We start from the raw sequence: 16,562 nt of genomic DNA, 5'->3' as shown, positions 1-16,562 counted from the left end.
CTCACAGTATTTCAGACTTCTTCATTATTACTATATTTTCTGTGGTGATCTGTGATCAGTGATCTTTAATGTTTCTATTACAAAATGATCATAAAGGCTTAGATAATGGTTACGTATTTTAGCAGTAAAGTGTTCGGTAGTTAAGGCTTGTGTGTGGTTTTCAGACATGATGCTGTTGCCCACTTTATCATAGACTACTTACAGTACAGTGTAAACAGAACTTTTATATGCACTGGAAGACTAAAGTTCCAAAAGTCACTTTCTTCCTTTGCTTTATTGTGGTGGTCTGGAGCTGAACCTGTGGTATCTCTGAGGTCTGCCTGTAGTTCTTCCTTCTCCCCTGCACCAGGGTGTGTCTCATTTGGAATCACTTTCATTCTACTTGAAGAACATCCTTTAGTGACAGATGTGGCCAGTTTATCTTTGTGTGAATACATCTTTGTTTTGAGTCCTTTTTTTCAGGATCTTCTGCTGGCTCTGGGATTTTTGAAGTTACTTAATTCCTGCACTTTAAAGATAACCAATTTCTTCCTGGTTTTAAAGTTTCTTCAAGGAGTCCAGTATCACTCTTATGTTCCCTGTTCAAATGTCTCACCCTTGCCTTTGTGGTCTTTAAAAGTTACTTTGGCTTTTCAGCAGTTTTATTAAGAGCTGCTTAGGTGTGGGTGTTTTTGGTTTTTATTTCTCTTCTCCTTCCACCCCCTGCCCATCTATTTTGCATTTATGCTGTTTGAAGTCATTGACACCTCCTGAGTTTTTGGGGTTTTAATCCACATATTAATTCTGTCTCATTCTTCTCTGAGATTCCATTTAAATCTTTTAAAATTACTTCCCCCTGGTCTCCTACATTGTCATCTGTATTTGCTTCATTCTGGATGTTTTTTTCTGACCTGTCTTCCAGTGTGCTAGCATCTCACTTCAGTTATCAAATCTGCTACTAAAATCATTCATTGGGTTCTTAATTTCAGTTACTGTGTTTTAGTTTTATATTTCTAATCCTTTGCTGAAATTCGTAATTTTTACTTCCGTGAATGTATATAAGGCACAGTTATTTTAAAGCCTGTGTGATAATTCTATTATGTAGATCCTCAATGAGTCATTCCTGTTGTCTTTCAGATTTTAATCACAGTGTCTTGTGGGGTGCCTGGGCATTTTTGATTGAATGGTGAACACTGTAGAGGGAATTGGAGGCCTAAGATGGTGTAATTTTCCTAAAGGAAAAAAAAACGGTTTCTAGCAGGTGGCTCGGAGAAGGCAATGGCAAGCCACTCCAGTACTCTTGCCTAAAAGATCCCATGGATGGAGGAGCCTGGTAGGCTGCAGTCCATGGGGTCGCTACGAGTCAGACGTGACTGAGTGACTTCACTTTCACTTTTCACTTTCACACATTGGAGAAGGAAATAGCAACCCACTCCAGTGTTCTTGCCTGGAGAATCCCAGGGACGGGGAGCCTAGGGGGCTGCCGTCTGTGGGGTCACACAGAGTCGGACACGACTGAAGCGACTTAGCAGCAGCAGCAGCAGGTGGCTATTACTTTAATCCAGTCAGCAATAAAGATCATTCAGAAAAGACATAGTTCCTTCAAAGGACACTGCATTGGTTGTTTGATACTCCCAGTACACAATTCTTTCTAGTCTCAACATAGCCCAAGGCTTTTACTAGGATCCCTCGTGTTGGAACCCCTTAGCTCTGCTTTGTTTTTTCTGCCCCCAGGAATCTGTTGAACTCTGTTCAGCCTCCTTGTATCTCTTCAGTGTCTTCAGTGCATGGGTCAACCTAGGGGAAAAGTGACTTCAGATGGCAGGCTTACTTGTAATCTGAGATTCCTTTTTTTATTGGATTGTGACCTCATGTATTAGCTTGATGCCTTCAAGAACATTCTTTATATTTTTGTCTAATGTTCTATATGTTTTGTCTAATGTTCTGTTTAATGTTTTTAATGTTCTCACACTAACTCATTCTTTCCTGGAAGGAAAATTGTCTGTGATCTTTCTTCAAGACCCAGTTTTCTCACATCTCTTCCTGTGCCAGAGTTAGGGGATTGTTCTGTGGTTAAGTGCATTGTTAAACTGCATTCAACAGTGCACTCTGTTAGTACAGGGAGAGTACTTTACGCATATTTTATCTTTAGGGTCTTACTAGGTAACCAGTATATTTTAGCCATTCATAAGACAATTGCTGAAGTGTTAAATGGACAGTTACAAAAGAATATATAACTCTTTTTCTCTGTGATTACTGTTTTTACTGTGGTTTTTCTGATTATGCTTCTGATTCATAGAAACTAAGTTTCAAGTTTCTTTTGAATCAGAACTATAGTCAAAGTACTAGAAAGGTAAAAAAAAAATAGCATTTTAAAACCATTATCACATGTTGCTACCATTAAAGTTTCTGTTATAGTATATTAATATCTTGAAAGTTAAAACCAGTTTCTGGTATGTGATACTCTGATTATGGGACTGTTTAGATTCTTTTTTCTATCCAATAGACACTGCCAGTTCTTAAGATTTTTCTCTTTCCTCTAATCACAGTTCCATTGACATAGGCAGTAGAAGTTCCACATCTGAAGTGTGGAAGTGTTCTATAGTTAATTGCACAATTGGAAGACTTTCTAAAAGGCTTTTGAGGACTAATTATCATGGTGCCAGTCTGGATTGATAAATAGTCCTCCCAAGATTGAAATAAGAGAAGTAATTACAGGTCTTTCCATGGTAGAAATTAGAGCCGTAATTATCCCCCGCTCTATCCTAGTAAGCTTGATTGTGTTAGGTTGATCAGCCCTGGCTCTCCATATGGAAGTAAAATGAGCTCACATTGTCTCAAACACAAGAAACTTGCCCATGGGGTGCAGCGTTTTTTTCCATTTGTTTGTTTCATTTATTAGTGAGTAAAGAATTGTGAAAAGTTAAAAAATGCCAACAGGAAGAGTTTGATTTTTATCCCTTAGTGGCAGGTTTGAATTCTTTCCTATGACTTTGTATGAGTATGTTATAGAAAGGATGGGAAGTAACCTAGAGACATTTAGACAGAATGCTGGGAAAAAAGAGAAGCACCTTCATTTGACAACTGATTTTATCTTAGGAAATTGAGTCAAGAAGAGTATGAACGGCAAGAAAGAGAGCAGCGGCTGTCAGCTGCAGATGAAAAAGCAGTTTTGGCGGCAGAGGAAGTGAAAACTTACAAGTGAGTTCAGATTCTGAGAAGGGTATCAGTGGCTGATGAAACTACTGTAGGTGTTTTTTCAAAACAAAACTGTTTTTACACTGTGTAGAACAAAAATAGCACCAAAGCAGAAATAAATGGTCAAAACATTTAATTAACGAGAAAACATGAGAAAACATAAATTTTAAGTTAACAAAGGAAAAAATGTTAAATTAACAGAAATTTCCTTATACCCAATACTAGAAAGACTGAGGGAGCTTGGTTCATGCCAACAATTCTGAGTGGTTATATATATTGGAGAAATTCTTTTTTGGAAGGCACGTTGCTGTATGATGTATCTGAAAATCATTAAAATGATAGTAGTCATAGCTCTGGAAAATTTTCTGTGGATATAATTAAAAGAAAAAACAGCTTTTTGGAGAAAGATTTATAGCAGGATTGTTTGAGAACATATGAAGAGCAGTTAAGGAAATTATAATGTATCAATTCAGAATCTCCAGCTCTTAAATAATAAAGAAGGAAATTGTGTAGTATTAGTTTTGATCACAATGTGCTCCTATGACCATGCAAAATGTGTTTTTGTATGTATGGGTGAAGTCTGAAAGGGTACAGTTGTTAAAGGGAACATGGTAAGATTGTGTAAAATTTTATTCAGTTGCACTTTAAATAATAAAAGGAAGTTTAACCCTTAGGCGGAGAATTGAAGAAATGGAGGATGAACTACAGAAAACAGAGCGCTCATTTAAAAACCAGGTAAATTATACTGCCCTATAGGGCAGAATTCTTTGCTATCTGATACAGATTATTACGGGAGAAGGCAATGGCACCCCACTCCAGTACTTTTGCCTGGAAAATCCCATGGATGGAGGAGCGTGGTAGGCTGTAGTCCATGGGGTTGCGAAGAGTCAGACACGACTGAGCAACTTCACTTCACTTCACTTCTTCACAGATTATTACAATAGCTATTATAGGGAACCCTTGAACATATTTCTTGATGGGTTATCTTTTTCAGATTGCTACTCATGAGAAGAAAGCTCACGATAACTGGGTAAGATTTTTTTTTTTCTTTTCTTTATTTTATGTGGTCTTATCACAGCTTATTTTGGATTTTTTTCCTCCCAATAGCTCAAAGCTCGTGCTGCAGAAAGAGCTATAGCTGAAGAGAAAAGAGAAGCTGCCAACTTGAGACATAAGTATGTGTTTTTAAAACTTATATTTTCAGTGTTTTAAGAGTTTTTAAAGGCTGTGCCATGATAGCCAGTAAGGAATTTTCTATTTCATATTTAAGTCTATTCTTTCTTTATATTCAAGATTATTGGAACTAACCCAAAAGATGGCAATGATGCAAGAAGAACCTGTGATTGTAAAACCAATGCCAGGAAGACCCAACACACAAAACCCTCCACGGAGAGGTAGGGAGTACTTTTAAATGGCAGCAGTCTATATTTTGGTGAAAAATGTATTTAAGTTACTTTTTATTCCTATAATATGTGTGTAATATTTATGATGCCCTAGAAATAATCCCAAGAACTTATTAAAGAAACAAAGGTTAAAGTGCTAACGCTTCCCCATTGTCCGCAGGTCCCCTGAGCCAGAATGGCTCTTTTGGCCCATCTCCTGTGAGCGGTGGAGAATGCTCCCCACCGCTGACAGCAGACCCACCCACAAGACCTCTGTCTGCTACGCTTAATCGAAGAGAGATGCCTCGAAGTGAATTTGGTGAGCATTGCCATGTTACCTTATGGTAAACTGTTTCAAGAGTTCTTTCCTTCTTTGAGAATTCTGTTGCTAATGTAAGCAACAGTTGAGAATTTGGGTCTGTCCAATATAGAGAAGGATTAATTTGTCTTGGTGGGTAAATAGTCTACTTTAGATCTGCTTTAGAACAAAAAGCATTTATTTACTATTATGATACTATTGTGTTTATTATATGTGAAGATATATGTAAATAAATATAAACATTTACATATAGTATATATATATATAAGTATCATTGATTATTGTTTCTTTTCAGATTTTTTTTGTGAAGTATAAACTTTCATCTTTAAATTTCTGTTGAGTTCCTCTCTTGAATATTATAAAAGTAGCCTTAAAACTTTATAGTTAATGCAGAGTACATCAACTTCTCATTACCTTAATATGAAATGCTATTTAAGTCTAGTTCCAATCATAAATGTGTTTATACTTGTTAAGATATAGAAGTCAGATTACATATAGACTGAAAAGTCTAAACAATTGCTGGTAGCTTGAAGTACCTGACTGCTGCTGGTGCTATTAATGTAAAAGTCTTTCAATCCAACATAGTTCTTAATTCTATAGGTTTGTGCATAAACTGTAAGTGATTTCTCCTCATATGTATTGGGAGACCCGTTTTAAATTTTGCTTTACGTAGAATTGAACCCTGACCTGACCACAGTTGGTTTATTCTGAAAAATTCATGCAAGGGCTCTGTTACCTCTCTCTCAAGGATCAGTGGATGGGCCTCTCCCTCGATCTCGATGGGCCTCTGAGGCATCTGGGAAACCCTCTGCCTCTGGTAAGGGACCTGAGTGTGTTCACAGAGTCTCAGATTGTGGAGGAAGTGGGCGGAGGCCTTTGTAGTCCTTCAGAGGGTATACAAGTCAGAACAAGCCTAAGTCTGCTTTCTGGCTTCCCACAGATCCAGAATCCAGCGCTGCTCCTACGGTGAACAGCAGCTCCAGAAGCTCTTCGCCCTCTAAGGTGATGGATGAGGGCAAGGTAAAATCTGCGGTCATTTTGAATTGTTATTAGGTATTTCCAGACACATTTAACTTTTTCTACAACATCCTCTCTTTGCCTCATCCATCTCCCTTTTATGTGTTCTATCTGTACCATCTCATTTATTTTTTGAAAAAGCAAACTGTTCCCCAAGAGCCTGAAGGCCCTTCAATTCCCAGCATTCCTTCTTTGGCTGAGCATCCAGTATCAGTAAGTACTTAGAGGTTGAGAGCAACACTGCATTTTCTACTTGGTATATTTCTAGAAAAGTTCCAAGGAGCATGACACTAATCTGCTTTGCTTAAAATTGCATGGCGATACTGACCTTATGACCTCAAAGTGTTTCTAGGTTGCTGAAGTCTGGTTGGTTAGTTTTTACTCCTTTTTCCTGTTTTGGTTAAGTGATTAATCTCTTTAGAGCATCTATTGTAAATAACCTTAAAAAAATGTGAAAAAGTCATCACTCCAACACTATATGATGTGTGCTTCAATGATGAGAGCTCTAAGGCAAATCAGTTCATCATATATTACATAAATTCATCATATTTGGAAGTATGCTATTTAAGAATATCTCCAGTGGTATACTAGGCAAGCCCTGTGCCATACTGTGAATAATCTGAAATTACAGATTGGTAACAGAGGTTGATTGCTGTAAGTGAAATACTGAATAGTGGAAATCTTTAATTACCCATTATGCCATTTCCCAGCAGCAGCCTTAAATTATGTTCACATAAGGGTCTTCTCTTGCAACTTGCATAGCTGTGACAGCTAGTGAGTCCTATGATTATACCTCAGAGTGCCTTACTATGTTGAAATCAAGATACATATTTTCATTATTGAGAATTTCCAACCCAGTTTCCCATAGGGAAGTACAGGTTAGTACTTTGTAATACAAAGGATGGTGTTGCTGGGGAATGAGGGTGGCTGTTAGAGCTGTGCCTGCTGAACTCATGTATATATAGAACTGTCTCTGTGGAACTCCTTGGACTTCCAGGGCAGGACTCTAGGAGGACACATCGCTTGAGAGCTCTTTTTATCCCAGGGCAACCTGGAGAAGACCCAAGATCCCTTTGGAGTGGCAGACTTCAAAGAAAGTGGAGACTCCTTTGACAGAAGGGAGGTAGAGAAGGACGAGTGCAGGCTTGGAGTCAGACCCTCTGTAGTGAATTCTAACTCAGCCTCTTTATGTGCTGTGTGACCTTCAGCAAATTATCTAATACTCTCTGTGCCTCTTTTCCCTCGTGTTTAAAACAAGAGATCTTATAACATACAAAAGGAAACTGAAGGTACTCTGAATAGTAGCTTTTATTACATGTGTGTGAAAATGGATTTTTTTCATTCCTTATTCCTTATTTTCATTCTTAATATGGAAAAAGGAGCTCTTGTGGTGATGGGAGGAAGGGGCTGCTCTAGACACAGGTTATAGTGTGTGTGGTATGGTGGTTTTTTCAGTTGGGAATTGCCTCTGTTAATAATATCCTTTGACAGTCCTCTTGCTTCCTCTCTGTTTGCACATACGAGCAATAATATGATTACGGTGAAAGTGTTCCTTCCTTTGACATTCTGTTAACCCTGAGCTCTCAGGGGGATGGATAGGAGGGGTGGAGTTCTGTTGCACTAGTTGGCTCTTTGGACAAGTGCCTGACATCTGCTTCAGTGGGTTTTAGCTCTTATGGTGTCGGTGCTTTTATCTGTTATATCCAGGTATTTCAGAACTTTCATTACTTCTGCTTTGCAGGTTAATATGGCTGCAAAAGGGCCCCCTCCCTTTCCAGGGGCACCCCTCATGAGCTCCCCTGTGGGAGGCCCTCTACTGCCACCCATCCGATATGGACCACCTCCTCAACTCTGTGGGCCTTTCGGACCTCGGCCACTTCCTCCACCCTTTGGTATGTATGACTGAATGGTAGTAATGGACTTGTAAAGTGTATTCATCTTTTCATTCTAATCCTTAGTAAGATGTTAACAGTTGCTGTTGCAGGGCTATGCAATGAAAGGGTAAAACTGGCTGATAAACTTTTCCACCAGTTTCTTAGGACACAAGGGGTGCTGCATCATCTCCCTATACTGAGATGGACAGGAGGAATCTCTTGTAGACAGGGAAGAGGTACTGTTCATAGCAAGTTAGAAATACTACTTCTGCCTATGTTGCTTGAACGTCTCTGGCTTCATACAAGGCTCTGTTGTGGATAGAAGTAACTGTCCTAACTCCACGAGCTTAAGGGATCCTATCGGACACACAGACATATATTATACAACATAAAACTTGTAATCACCATAATAGAAGCATAAGCAATGGGTCACAGAGTACAAAAGGAAAGATGAAGCCATCACTACCCACCTTGGGAATAAATAGGAAGGAAGTGTTGAAGGTAGAATGTAACAGCTAATAGGTTGAAAGCTGCTGAATTCAATTAGGTGGAGCTGGCAGGCCTTTCCCAACAGGGCAGACACCTTGATTTTGATGGCATGTGTAGGTCCATGCTGAGCTCCTGTGTGCATTTTTAATTGACACAGTAACTATGGGATTTCCCTTAACAAAATTTACTTACAGTGAAACCCTTATTTCATAATCTATCTTCTTGGTATGATGCATAGTATTTCTGAGTACAAATTAAGCTCTTGTGAGATACAGACAACAGAATTGCATAGTTGAAAAAAATCACAAACTAGGTAGAGCCATGTTGAAATCCAGCCTCTATTGCTTTGTGACTGGCTGGCCACAGGCATGTAACTTAAACTTGCTGAGTCTGTAAAGTTGGGAGCCACCACCTGACTGCCAGGGGTATGAGAAATTGATTAACACACTGGGAACTGTCTAAATTTAGGTGTGTTCATATGTAGTTACATGACTTAATTTTAATTTTTTCAGGTCCTGGTTTGCGTCCACCGCTAGGTTTAAGAGAATATGCACCAGGTGTTCCACCAGGAAAACGGGACCTGCCTCTCGACCCTAGAGAATTTTTACCACCAGGACATGCACCTTTTAGACCTTTAGGCTCTCTTGGCCCAAGAGAGTACTTTATTCCTGGTACCCGATTACCACCCCCCACCCATGGGCCCCAGGATTATCCACCTTCCTCTGCTGCAAGAGACTTACCACCCTCCGGCTCCAGAGATGAGCCCCCGCCTGCCTCTCAGGGCACTAGCCAGGACTGCTCACCGGCTTTAAAACAGAGCCCATAACTGATCTTGGACATTCAGTCTGAGAGAAAGTGGACCGTGCACTATTCATTACAGTTAAGGTTTTCATTGGCTTCAAAATCCAAAAGCTGATTTTAAAAGGTTTGTTTTTAAATCTAAGCTGCCCTGGCAGTATGCGTTTTTGAGCCAAACAATTAAAAAAATATCATTTCCCCCCTAAAATAAAAAACCACCTTGTAAGCTGGAGCCTCCTTACAACTTTGAAATGTGCAATAAAAAATACCTGTGTTTTAGTTCATGTAGCATATGTTACTGCTAAATGATTTAGAATGTTGTGAAAAGTATGAACATTTCCTGTGGAAATGCTATAAGAACATGTATTTCCATTTATTATCCTATTTTTAGTGTACACCAGTTGAATATAGAGCAATGGTATTTATAAGCTTGATTTTTAAAAAATACCTGGTTGTAAAGGCTGTTACGCTAAAAATGTTTACTTAAAGATCACTAAAATTTTATCTCCCCTCTTGCTTAAGTTCTTTGTAGTAATAGTTCATAAAAATTTGGTTATTAATATTTCCCAAGTGTCTGTTGTTATTGGATTGTTTTCTCCTGAGATTTATACCATTTTGTAAACACATAAACTCAAGCTCCCAAAACTGAAGATGGTGACCCGGCAGCATGCTCCCCTGACCCACTGCTCAGGCGTTCAACCTCAGAGTCACTGGGAAGCATCACAACTGATGCCTTCCTTCTACTTCAGAGAAGTCACCGGGCCTATTTGGACAGCAGTCACGTGCTTTCTCGTGACTCTGATTGGTTTTGACTTAAGAGTTGTTTAACCTGATGTTCTGTTGCTTTTACTGTTATTGTGTTAAGGGTGCGTAACAGAAAAATGAAAATGATGTGTTGCGACCATAAAGTAAGAAAATTTCTTTTAAAAGATGTAGAGTCTATTATTTCTCCTATCCCTTGCCACTGGCTTTCAAGAAATACAGCAAAAAAAAAAGACCAAAGCATGTATAATACTATGAGAAAGAATGATTTAGGATCATAAGACTTGTAACATGCCCTAGGTCAGCAACCATGGGCTGAACTCAGTTCTTTTCATTGACTGATACTAATCCAAAATTAATATTTGAATTCTGGCACTTACATTTAAAAGTAAATCTGAGAATCTAGGAATGCACCATAATTACTACCCTCATTACTATACAATGTCTTTTAAACAATATTTCTAAGTCCTAACTCACCATGACACTTCAAACTCTAGTAACTAAGCACATTTTAAGAATAAGATTTCATTAAATCAAAATTACAAAAGGTTTACATTCTTGTTCACAGCTAGATCATACTCTCCCATTCTCTCGAGTTCTATAATGTGATGAACCTAATGATATCTATACCGTGACTTGCCCCCATTAAGAGTAATCCACCAAGACTACTTTAAAAGTAAATTCTTCACTGTGAAACAAAAACTTTTTCTTAATACTAAAGTAAAAGGCCTTTGAAGGAAGACAAGTCTTCCAAAATTCATGAGTATATAAGAAGTTTTTCAGGAAAAGGAAATTCCATCTCTATGTCCTATTTAGTATCAAAAATAGAAACTTTAAGAGGAAAACTCCATGGTTATTTTTAACCATGTAAAATAGATTAAGTCACAAATACAGCTTTTGAGTATACTGATCTCTTCAGGACATGAAATAATGGTGAATAATAATTTCAAATTTTAATATTTAAATATAAGTTATACCAGCTAGGAAGATGATAAAGTAGCAACGGTACATTAAATCTATTTTAAAAATCAAATCTGGAGTCTTTTTTTTCTTTACCTCTAAAGCCTTTTCTGGTGTTCATTTTATATTTCATATTATTGAAAAATCAGTAAATTGTAGAGAAATTCTAAGTGTGGCCTGAGTGGCCCTGAACCTGTCAACACTGCTGCCTCCCAGAACCCTCTCTGTTTGTACCACTTCTTCAGCACGGCCCAGGCAAGCTGCCAATTTAGAGAGGGTGTGGGGGGCATCATTCCTCAGCGACATCAGACTTGGCCAATCTCGAAAATTACATCTATTTCAGAAGTCACCTGCAGCTAACCGTTTTCTTGGCTTAGTTGCTAAAATCATCTTTTATGGAACAGCAACATTTCAGCCTGAAAGTCTGCTGTAGTTGTGGTTATTGTTCACCAGCTGATTTTTTTCATTGAATTTGTGGGATGTGGAACATTCTGTGTCTACTGTGTCAATTCACTTTGTTATTCAGATCTGAATTATGAAGCTAAGCTAATCACTCTGTTCCATTTAAGCTTTTTGTTAATACTGATGAGAGGTATTTTTAGTTCATCTGAACCATACTTTTATGAATGACAGCAGACGTGACATAAAACGATCACCTTGATATTCATGTCTTATGGTCTGTGAGAAAAGAGAACAATATAAAAGTTTTGCTACACTTTAATGGTAGATTTTTAAGGGATTATTTTTAGGTCTTGTCAGCAACATCAAACAAAAGGTACTGAGTACTCCACAGGGTACAGAGTGCTGCCAAGCACCTCAGAAAAGGTACAAGACATGGAGAAAATGTGGTTCTTGCCCCTTGAGGAGCTTACACTCTGGGTAGGGGTGAGGGTGGGCTGACAACTCACAGTCTATATAAGAGCTGCATGAACAACAAAGTAATTTAAGGCAAATTCTTCATCCCCTCAAGATAATTGTGGGTGGAATGATTTTGGAATTAATCTAATGAAGATGAGGCGCAAGACAATTTTGTTGAGAATTCTTCCATCTATCATAATAAAGAGAACTGACTCGACAGACAACTGAAAGTGGAGACTAGGTCTCCTGAAGTGTAACAGCTGGAACTGAATTATGGTTACTTATTTTAAAAACTGAATGGTATGACTAGGCTTGTTACACTAGTTTAAAAATAGGCCAAGTACTGGCACTGCATTTTGCTCATTGTGGTGTTGGTCATTTAAAATAGTGAATATTAAATATGTGGGCTCCACATCTAACCCACAGAACGCCCACCCCAAATCTTCATGTTCTTTGTATCAAATAGCCACTGTGTATGTACTATGAAAGTTTTATTTAGGCCCCATTATTAAGTCAAAAGAATGTAAATAGTCAAATTATAATAAGCTAATGACCTGCATATTTCCATATGGATGAATGTCAATATATCTAAATAGGAAATAAATGGCAATCCTATCTACCTATATAAAAAAAAAATAGAATATCTCCAGATTTGCATACTCATCACTATAGAAGAGGTATGCAGGTTTTAAGGTTTCACAATCAGTTGTCAGAAAAACAGCAGTTATTTCTGCAGTATCTCATTAGCATCTGACTCAAATTATTTTTAGATTACATGATTTAGAAGACGTTATAAACCCACCATGAATTTGTAATTATTCTGAGATGGTTTCATTAACCCTAGAATCACTATCAGAAAGAGTAACAATGTGATGTAGGAAAAAAGCTAATCAACGTGACTAAAAATATGCTCACTTTCAGAATGAACAATCTGGTCATCTGGAAAAATTCCAGCTACAACCTGCGATCACTCCCATGTGGGAGACTGGCCAAGGCACACGATTTCTAGGCAGGAAAACCATGAGATCGGGGTGAATTGAGGCTGTCTCTTAAGGAGCAGCCTATAAACTTCCAGACTGACCTTGGGGAGCATAATTGGTCCCATCTCCTCTAAAGCAGTCTCATGCTCTTCTCCCCACATCAACCCAAAGTCTGACATTAACTCGGAAAGCTAAAGAGCATACTGGAGCAGAAGTGGACAGGTGTGTCAACTCTAGCACATTCTTATTGCTGTATTATGTCTGAAGATGAGCACATCCCACCACAACAGTGTTGTTCCAGGAAGTAAGGCGGGAGTAGTGGTAAATTAGAAAAGAGACTATTAATTGCACAATTAATAGGAAAGTGAAAATGTTTCAAGATCTACAATAAGCCTGTATCCAAAGAGTCTGTTACGTCAGTGATGCTGGACTTTGAATTCTGTGCTACAGCTTGTAATGGACTCACGCTGGCCTGCCGGCCTGGGTCCGGGTTGCTTCCTGCCTGGTGATGGGTGCGGATGCTACACTGAGCAAGGATGGATTCTATGGAGTGGTGAGATTCACAGAAGTTCCAGGATGCTCATGTCAGGATCATTCCTTGTGCAAAGTTTGATGCAGATGAAGATAAAGTGGTTTCTTGGTCAATAACTGCAATTTCTTTCGTTTAAAGTCAGTGGGTTTCTTGTATCTGTAACCACAACAGAAAAACCGTTGATAAGTGATCAATTCCAAGGTCACACACTAAGCCGCGATTCTAGCCACCGTTCATTAGTACTCACTGCATGTGTGAACACTTACAGTTCTATTACAATCGGCCCGGGTTTAATTTCGTCCATCTCCATGAAAGCAAAACACTTGGTGCTGGTAAACCTTTTTTTAGGCTTGTAGTGTTTGAATTCAAAAAAAATAGCTGCACCTAAGGAATTAAAGCAGAACACATTAGCCACAGACAGCCATGCTAGTGTCTCAATAAATTTTCTCTGATCACCAGAAGCCAATGAACAAGCAACTGTCATAAATGGTCAGAGCAAAGTAACCTTTGTCAAACTGATGTCTCTCTGATGATACACACGCTTGACTGTGTGTCACCCCAAAACTCTTCTGTATCTGAAGGAGGGACATGTGTCTGTACCATCCAACTCTACAAAGTGGAGCAAAACTTGAGCCAGACTGACTCAAGAATGTAAATAAGTGTATCCACAGATAGAACTATAAAATATTAAGAATAGAAAACACTAAATACTACATAAAAGAACACAGAAGATACTTGTTAAGTATGAACATTACTCATAGAAACTCATTAAGTAGAAAAGGCATATTAAAAGAGCTCATCAAAAAAATCCAAACTTAGTTTCTCCCCACCCAAAATAAAATCTCAAAAATTTAAAAATTCAGTATCTGGGGTGTTTTTTTAAGTTTGAACAACATAAATCATGTGCTGGTTCAGTTTTTAAATGTTAACTACTTCCTAATACATTTTTCAGTGTCCAAAGCCCTGTTTTGTTTTTCCTGGAATAACAAGTCCTTCTGTAAAGACAGCACTTTGCAAGATGAAGCCTTAAAAAGAAAGCAGACCTATTCCCACCCCTCCCCCTAAAACACACACACACACAATGGGCAAGTGGTGATGAAACAGTTTTCTCTCCCCAAAGTCCTACAGATAAGCTCTCTCCACCTCCCTACAGAAAAACACTAAAAACAGAATAATAAGTTGCCTCATCCACACAGTCAAAAATTTCTAATGAAGGCAAGGAAAGAGACAGAAGGATGCTGGGCTCTCATTGTTAACTGACTCCTTACTAACACGGCCTTAACCAGAGGGGTGCTGGGTCTTGCTTTGCTTTTATAGACAATCAACATACATCTAACACTTTCATGGATGACAAAACTACCAACTGACTAGAAGTTTCACCATGTTCAGAAATGTGTGTGCAGTTCTGGCGCCTGAGTCCAAATGAAGCACTCTGCATGTCAAGGAAGGAAAGAAAAACCTATCACTTAGGAGGCAAAGGGATGTGATCGAGGGGGAGATGGGCTTGCTTATTTATTTGCTATACCACGTGGCTTATGGGATCTTAGTTCCCTGACAAGGGACTGAAATCCAGGCCCCGGCAGTAGTAAGTGCCAAGTCCTAACCCCTGGATCACCAGGGAACTCGCAAGGCAGGCATATTTAGGATCTACTACCAAATGAGTTTGAGTGTACTCCGGGAGTTGGTGATAGACAGGGAGGCCTGGCGTGCTGTGATTCATGGGGTCGCGGAGAGTCGGACACGACTGAGCTACTGAACTGAACTGAACTGAACTGAACCAACACACAAGGATCACAGTTGTTAGGTTACCAGTGACCTTCTGTTCCAGGTGCATGACCCTGCCATGTCAACAAAACAGCAGCTTCTCTTCTCCCTTCCATAGCAATAATAGAGGCATTTTATTATTAAAAATCCTCACAGATTTTTAAGATAGCAGATCACATTTCTTCAGCTATGGACCTATCTCCTTGTCCCTGTGATTGTGTCTGAGGTCTGAATAAATGCAAAAGTAAAGTCACATTTGAAAACATTAAAGTCCAAATATGATACCATCATTAAAAAAATTCATTAGTCATCTGCATCATCTCTAGATAATATATTTCCCGCATTTCTGGTATGCACAGCTCTATACTTCATGGCATTTATAAGAGCAAGATGTAAAATGAGAATAGCCTATAGGAAGAATAACTGAAATGCTTATCAATGTGAAGTATGCTCACTAGCATTAGTTTCAGTTAAAACGACAGCACTGTACACAACAGATTCAAAGTTGGAGAAAAGGAAGAGTCAAATTCTGAATATAGTTCTACTTTTAGCATCACAAACCTTTGGTTAATTTTTCAACATGCTTCTGGAGCTCAATGTCCACATTAAAATGAACATACGTATCTTCTTTTCTTGAAGCCACAGGAGTATCTTGCACAGGAGTTAAATCTATGCCATTCAGATCTAGAGAAGAAAAAAAGTTTCTGCTCAGAGCCCTCAAACACCAGACTTAAAAACTGCAAAGAACCGCAATGGGCTGTGTTTCCTGAAGAGGCAAGAGCTAAGAGGAGATTCTCAGGCTGACAGAAACCTGTGTCTGGGGTGAGCAGGAAGGTGGCTGGTTTCTGAGGTCATGTGAAGGGTGCAAAGCAGAGAGGGTGGGAGACCCCGTGGGTGGAGAAGGAAGCCTCCTTACAGATCATGGAATTGGATCCTTCTGGCTAAGAGGTGTCTTCTGGGGGAGCAGGCCAGTGTATTTTTGTGACTTACATTTGGAGATGTAATACAGCACAATGGTGCCCCTACCCCTACTTCCCAACCTTGCCCAGGTGCATGGCATGTAAAGGCCTGTAAATAGAACATTAACAGCATTACCCTGCTGTATTCATGTCAGAGGACCAAACAGTGGACACGACAGCTGCCAACGAAACCCTGCCAGGAATGAACACTTCTTATGTCTATTACTTAAATTCTGACGCTATGTGCTACAACATAAGCTGATTTACAATAACCAGATGGCACACGATATAGGGTACATGGCTGTAATTTCTGGAGCCAGGAATCATCCCGTTTAATCAAATCCAACACAGACTCATTTAATGATCACTCAACTGTTTATGTATTATTCAAGAGACCCATCTTAGGGACCTTCAAGAGAGTATGTTTGATTACTTCAGTTCCTGAAGATATTTACATAAAACACATTTCAGTTCAACCATATGCTAAGGTAATATCTACATTTCATTACCTTTTTATTTTTTTGTATTTTACAAGTGTTCATTCCTGAGCGAGAGATGCAGTTTTATGAATGGCCTATCAAATAACCTAGTGTATAAATACTTTGCAATAGACCTATAGATCTGAGAGCCCACAAAACCAGAGGCTAAAGTATCACAGCATCAGTGCTGAGGATCATGGTGTTTTCATGTC

At 38.9% G+C, this 16,562-nt stretch overlaps 2 protein-coding genes across 7 annotated transcripts in view; one reads left to right on the top strand and one right to left on the bottom strand.

Annotated features, from left to right (window-relative positions):
- Window positions 1–9,985, top strand: part of MIA3 (MIA SH3 domain ER export factor 3) — a 56,052-nt gene extending 46,067 nt beyond the window's left edge. For 2 of the 4 annotated variants that reach the window (XM_055419851.2, XM_088845536.1), the window contains 11 exons: window positions 3,079–3,180; window positions 3,852–3,912; window positions 4,172–4,207; window positions 4,285–4,352; window positions 4,471–4,571; window positions 4,741–4,878; window positions 5,627–5,695; window positions 5,819–5,898; window positions 6,037–6,108; window positions 7,637–7,787; window positions 8,771–9,985. In XM_055419851.2, the coding sequence (XP_055275826.2) occupies window positions 3,079–3,180; window positions 3,852–3,912; window positions 4,172–4,207; window positions 4,285–4,352; window positions 4,471–4,571; window positions 4,741–4,878; window positions 5,627–5,695; window positions 5,819–5,898; window positions 6,037–6,108; window positions 7,637–7,787; window positions 8,771–9,084 (1,192 nt within the window). In that variant the 3' untranslated portion in view covers window positions 9,085–9,985. The remainder of the gene's footprint in view (window positions 1–3,078; window positions 3,181–3,851; window positions 3,913–4,171; window positions 4,208–4,284; window positions 4,353–4,470; window positions 4,572–4,740; window positions 4,879–5,626; window positions 5,696–5,818; window positions 5,899–6,036; window positions 6,109–7,636; window positions 7,788–8,770) is intronic. The other 2 variants (XM_055419852.2, XM_088845537.1) reach the window with 1 other exon arrangement.
- A 1,494-nt stretch (window positions 9,986–11,479) lies between these two features.
- Window positions 11,480–16,562, bottom strand: part of AIDA (axin interactor, dorsalization associated) — a 51,428-nt gene continuing 46,345 nt past the window's right edge. For all 3 annotated transcript variants that reach the window (XM_055419859.2, XM_055419860.2, XM_055419861.2), the window contains 3 exons: window positions 15,474–15,596; window positions 13,415–13,532; window positions 11,480–13,304 (listed from right to left, as the gene is read on the bottom strand). In XM_055419859.2, coding sequence (XP_055275834.1) covers window positions 13,208–13,304; window positions 13,415–13,532; window positions 15,474–15,596 — 338 coding nt within the window. In that variant the 3' untranslated portion in view covers window positions 11,480–13,207. The remainder of the gene's footprint in view (window positions 13,305–13,414; window positions 13,533–15,473; window positions 15,597–16,562) is intronic.

Source organism: Moschus berezovskii, chromosome 17 (genome assembly GCF_049115385.1).
Source record: "Moschus berezovskii isolate FMDL1 chromosome 17, NW_MosBer_1.0, whole genome shotgun sequence".
Classification (NCBI taxonomy): domain Eukaryota; kingdom Metazoa; phylum Chordata; class Mammalia; order Artiodactyla; family Moschidae; genus Moschus; species Moschus berezovskii.
This window is presented reverse-complemented; position numbering and strand designations above follow the sequence as displayed.